This window comes from Gymnodraco acuticeps, unplaced genomic scaffold (genome assembly GCF_902827175.1).
Source record: "Gymnodraco acuticeps unplaced genomic scaffold, fGymAcu1.1, whole genome shotgun sequence".
Classification (NCBI taxonomy): Eukaryota; Metazoa; Chordata; class Actinopteri; order Perciformes; family Bathydraconidae; genus Gymnodraco; species Gymnodraco acuticeps.
The window spans coordinates 146,835-152,834 of record NW_022989777.1 but is presented as its reverse complement, the minus strand read 5'-3'; the positions used below and the strand labels follow the sequence as shown (position 1 = coordinate 152,834).

At 39.7% G+C, this 6,000-nt stretch overlaps 1 protein-coding gene across 3 annotated transcripts in view; it reads left to right on the top strand.

Moving 5' to 3' along the window:
* The first annotated feature begins 803 nt into the window (after positions 1 to 803).
* Positions 804 to 6,000, top strand: part of dars2 (aspartyl-tRNA synthetase 2, mitochondrial) — a 48,295-nt gene continuing 43,098 nt past the window's right edge. For 2 of the 3 annotated variants that reach the window (XM_034219965.1, XM_034219959.1), the window contains exons 1-4: positions 804 to 1,259; positions 3,584 to 3,695; positions 4,435 to 4,501; positions 4,656 to 4,757. In XM_034219965.1, coding sequence (XP_034075856.1) covers positions 1,082 to 1,259; positions 3,584 to 3,695; positions 4,435 to 4,501; positions 4,656 to 4,757 — 459 coding nt within the window. In that variant the 5' untranslated portion in view covers positions 804 to 1,081. The remainder of the gene's footprint in view (positions 1,260 to 3,583; positions 3,696 to 4,434; positions 4,502 to 4,655; positions 4,758 to 6,000) is intronic. The other variant, XM_034219971.1, reaches the window with a different exon arrangement.

Here is a 6,000-nt window from a genome sequence, read left to right as displayed (position 1 = left end):
GCGCGCGCACACACACACACTGACGGGTATACACACTTTAAAGACAGCCGTCCCAGTCTTTAACACCTGGGCTGAAGTGAAGAAAATAAGTAGATTTACTAAGTACAATTTTGAGATTTAAGTATTTTAATGTGTTGCTACTTACCCCACTGCAATTCAGAGGTAAATATTGTACTTTTACTCCACTATATTTATTTATTTAATACATTTAGTTACTTTACAGATTTGGATGAATGATGTGAAATATAATCAACACTTAACCTTAGTTACACCTGGAGTAAAATTACAATACAAAGTCATTCAAGTTTTGCTCAATTGTAAGTAAACCAATACTGGTAAGTGCAGCAAAAGAAAATATGTTCTAGTGTTTCAATAGCTGCGTTACAACATGAGAATACATTTAAGTCTAAATTGGATCTGTGTTGTAATAAATGATGTAAAAAGAAATACTGTAGGCCTACATTGTCAGAATAAGTGAGAAATGAATGTAACTTCTGTTAGACAGCTATATGCCATACATTTTTGCACACATTCACAGTAAATATTTATTCAGTATGATAGCTGTCTAACAGAAGTTAAATCCATTTCTCACTTATTCTGACAATGTACTTAACCCCAAATAAAAGAACCCAATATATAGAGTTGTTAAATAATAATGAAGTCACGTTGTAATAACAAGAACTCATCTCTTTCTCGTTTTATTTTTGAGCTTTGCCAAAAGCCACTGTGTCAATGTGTCCTACTTGGGTTGCCGTCCGGAGTTGTCCAATATGGCGGACCATCTCGCACATGCGCACTGCAGATCGGGCAGAGCTGCAGATCGGGTAGTGACAGAGCTAATGCGAAATGCTGCAGAAAAGCCCATCCACATTAGCAGAGAGCAGTGGAACATACGGAAGTAGGAGCGGACACAGTGACAGCCTGCCCCGGTCAGTGGAGTTCCAGCGAGTGTTATTATGGTGTCATTAGTACACCAAGGAACTCTTTATAGCCTGAGTGTGCTCCATTCAGACACAGCGACAGCCCGCTGTGGGACTGACGGAGGTTATATCAGCCTGCAGCTTCTCGGCTGTGGAGCACCATGTTAGTGAGGAGCAGGCACGCGCTGCTGAGAGCGTGCACTGCTCTCAGGGCTCGCGCTGTTTGGTACCAGAGCTCACCCTCGACCTCTAGGAAAGGACCCCTGCTGCTGGGGGCCCCTCAGCTCAGACCCCTGAGCTGCACACACACCCCCTGCAGGGCTGCTGCTGCTCACACAGGTACTCTAAAAGTAATGGGGGCATCATGTGACTGTAATGACTCACTGAAGGTTAGAGGGAACATATCCACTGTACCTGACTGCCATTAGACAGTGACGTCATTCAGGGTCCAGGATGAACACATGACGACAAAATGTTATGTTGTAAATGTAATCTTCGGCATCTATTGCACGTCTGTCCGTCCTGGGAGAGGGATCCCCCCTCTGTTGCTCTCCCTGAGGTTTCTCCCATGTTCCCTTTAAACTGTGTTTTTTCTCCGGAAGTTTTTCCCTGTACGATGTGAGGGTCTAAGGCAGGGGTGCCCAACCTTTTTTGAACCGAGAGCTACTTTTAAAGTTGCCAGTCTGCCGAGATCTACCAGTCCAAATAGAGAGGCGTAGCCATTACTGATAGCCTACTACCAGGTAAATACACACTTCTACTTGTATAAAACTGACCTTTGTACGATTAATACTTCATAAAATACTGCAGATCCTTTATCTCACCTCTTTCTAATCTACACACATACAAGTATTTAACTGAAGTTACACAACAGTGTTGTTGATACAGAGTTGGAGTTTATTCACACGTCACTACAGTGGGTAATGTTTTCAAGAAACATTGAACAGTGCTGCCACATATGACACAGGAACAAAAGAAAATACTCTGAACCCTTTCTTTGCCATTATATAAAAATAGTGTTGCTACAAAAGTATAAATTAGGCTTACTAATAAGACAACTCAGATCTGAAGCTACACAATAAAAAAGACAAAATTAATAGAATCAAACCCTTTTTTTGTTGCATTTTAGTAGATTATAAAAAGAAATGCCTTTAAAATAGGATGCAAGCAACACTAGTTTCTTAACCTGAATTGATAATAGATTATAATCAATTTAAGTTTGCATTCTTATACCATTTTGTACAATAATTATAATGAATAAGTTCAAACAAACTCAAACTTACAGCTGATTAATAACGGTATATAACTTGAGTTTTTATCATATCAAAAACCTGTTGAAAATGCTACTGTTATTTTTATTACGCATCGGCAGCCTCCAGGAAAGCTTCTTTCACAACTTCGCCGTCTTTGAAAGACTTCATGTGTTTCGCAAGAACGTGACTGACACGATAAGATGCTCTGGTAGCAGCCTTGCTCTTGTTGTTGGGCCTGGTGGAAATGGACTGCTGTGCATTTAGCTGTCCTTTCAGGCCCCTCCCCTTTTGGGAGCGTAGGGCAGAATTAGGAGGGAATTCCGTCTCGTAGCGTTTGTGCACTGTTTTGAAATGCCGCTCCTAAATTACCCTTCTTCGATAAAGCCACGCTCGCATTGCAGATGGACTTTGAATTGGAATAGATACAAAAATAATCATCCTCCCACTCGGAGTGAAAATTATATATGTTTTGCTTCTGCCATAATTGCGGTCTTGTGTGTGTGCGGACTGTCACTCCTGGTGTTGCCACGGACAACGTTAGCGAACTAGTGCACTGCCCACTGCCCACCAGCCACGCCCCGACACATGGGGTCACGCCGGCCAATCACAAAGCTTTGATGCGTTCAAGTGCATTATTCTGGCACAGGAAGATTATGTTATAGGACATTAACGATAAAACTGAATATTGTTGTTCTATTTTTAGACACATCTCGCGATCGACTGGGAATCTCCCCGCGATCGACCGGTCGATCGCGATCGACTGGTTGGGCACCCTTGGTCTAAGGACAGAGGGTCTAAGGACAGAGGGTGTCGTATTGTCATACTGATATTCTGTACACACTGTGAAGTCCACTGAGACAAATGTAACATTTGTGATATTGGGCTATATAAATAAACATTGATTGATTGACTATAAGGTTAGGCATGGGACGATAAATAAGACATTTTATTATACGATTAAACTAGCAACAATAATTGAAATTCACAACATTATCTTGATAATCATTAAATGCGGGTACAATTCTTAAGATGGCACTAAATCATATTGGAATCAGTTCAGCCTAAAGTTTTTAAGCAAGAATTAAGATTATCAGTTAAAAACAAACATCAAACCATATGAAATAAGGTAGTCTTATGGCATAGGGTCCATCTGCATTATTAATATCTATTTATCACAAATGCCATTTTTTATCACATGATTTCACAATGGCAGTAATCACTAATGTCATGCAGCCCTAATGCTAAATTATATAAATAATTAGTCTTAATCATGAATTAATAACGGTTTAGTTTTGTAACTTACCAGTATTACAGCGTGCTTGGAATCATTTATTTGAACAATGATAATGTGTTAAAGATAACATAATGTGATCATATCAACATTTACTGTCCCGCCCTGATCCACATCAGTTTCTGTCCAAGGGGCCAGCAGTCTGTCACTCAGGAGCCACGCCTGTGGAGAGCTCAGGGCACATCATGTGGGGGGGAGCGTCACGCTGTGTGGCTGGGTCCAGTACCTCAGGTGAGACTCTGCAGATAGATAGACACTTTATTCATCCCAAATTGAGAAAGCATTTAAATGTACCATCTGACAGTAAATCCAAAAGAAGAAGCCTACTGAAAACGGGGGACGTTACGTCAGACTGTGGGGAGAAATGAGACCTGATCTCAGTCAGGAGGGGTCAGGCTCTAGGACCATGAGCAGGGCTGGGAGGGTTACTTTAACATGTAATCCATTACTATAGTTACCTGTAAACAAAAATGTAATCAGTAACCTATTCAGAGTATCAACATATAAAAGTAATGTAACCTGATTACTTTCCATTACTCTCGGATTAGCTCAAATACAATGCAAATATATAAAAGAGAAAGTAAATATAATAAGATGTTTTTTTACTAAGTGTATTCTGTAAGACAACAGAACAATGTGACCTTAGGAAAGAAGAAACGTAATCATGTTTCATTCAATGCTTTACTCCCAGGCCTGACTAGGAGTTTCTGTACAATCGTATCTTGCTCCAAAAGCCTGTGATGACAGTACTCTGCACATCTTTCAGCCACATGTTGGTCTTCAGGACAGGTGCTGTGTGTCAGTAATACATGTTACTGGCTTTACCTTTCCTGTCGAGCTGCACAACTATAACCTGTGTAGATACATGTATATCACAACCTGACAGTTGTGTTTTGGGGAGCAAGTTCCCAGCACTATCCAGACTTTTTCTCTCTAAGAAATATTTAAAAACAGTTTCTGCCTCCGACAGGCAGGACCTGTTTGTCATCCTGCGAGACTTCAGCGGCCTGGCACAAGTCCTCATTCCTCAGGAAGAAGTAAGGATGGAAACAAATACCACAATACAGTGTCTGTAAATGCTATTACAGCAAATAACACTATTATAATAATACTAACAATAATTCGATTTACTGCTCCAGTTCTCTGTATTTTTAGATTGAACTTCTTTTTTGTTTTCTTCTGTATTTTAAGTCAGCGAGTCATTTGAGAGTGGGGCTGTGTGATCTCACAACGGAGTCTGTCGTCAAGGTTACAGGAACAGTCAGACGGCGCCCAGCGGGGCAGGAGAACGCGGTTAGTGAGTGGCATGAAAGCTTCTGTGCATGAGATATTGAATCGGTCAGGGGGGGATGCTGGAGTGGAGCAGACCCTCCTGGGTTCGCTTTAAAGAGCTGTAGGTTCACTGCTGGCTCGAATCACATGATACTGGGTCACATGATACTGGGTCACATGATACTGGTTCCTTTGTCATTCACACATTATCCTCAGTGGTTTAGATTAGATTCCACTTCATTGTCATTGAACAGAGTACAAATACTAAGACAACGAAATGCAGTTAGCATCTCACCAGACGTGCAAAACAAGCAGATAGAAGAGTTATTCATGCTATCATATAAATATATATATATATACAAACTGATTTATTTACACTACAGTATAATGAGGTATAAACATTATTAAAAGCAGTAAAGAAATTGAATACACTATAGATCAGGTATGAAAATAGACATTATAATACAGACACTATCGACAATAAATATGAATATACCACAGACTGTAATTTACATTTGAAATAATATGATGTCATACTTTATACAATGCATCCAAACCAATCATACGTCAATGCTTACAATGGAAAGGGAGGTTTAAAACGCCTTAATAAAATCAAATAAATCAAATAACTTAACATGGGGAAAATATGTTAAATAACAAATATTTAGATTTCTTTTTTAAATAAGAATGAATCCAGCAGAGAGCAGCAAAGACAATGTGGAATGGTGAAATGTAACTATCTTCTTCTTTGTTGGTGCCTTCTCCCTTCAGTTCAATACAAACATTCAAGAATGTTGGAAATAACTTACAAACTTACATTTTTGTATTCACCAAGCAGCTGGCTGTAGTTTAGCAGAGTGGCAGAACTGAGTACACTTGAATAGGATAGTTATATTCATCATCGCACATCTTCCTCTTATCATCCAGCCGAGCTTACGTGCCAATACAACTTGCACACCTCCCTTTAAGAGTTTTTATTTCAATTCACAAGACATACATTATATTGAAATACACACGATAATGTGTATTGCATTTCACTTTAATGTATTGTTTGATGTGTCTTTATTAGCACATTTAAAGTATGTATCATTTTAAATGTGCCTCAAAAGCTGCGACAAAACATGGCCCCGCTTTAGAAGAAAATCTAATGTTGAAGCTGACAGATGATTCATAAAGACATGCCTTCAGTGGTCAGCCACCCACCATTCCAACTACTGAACTATCAGTAGGAGGCCGTTCTCAAGCAGCTGTACATTCAATACGA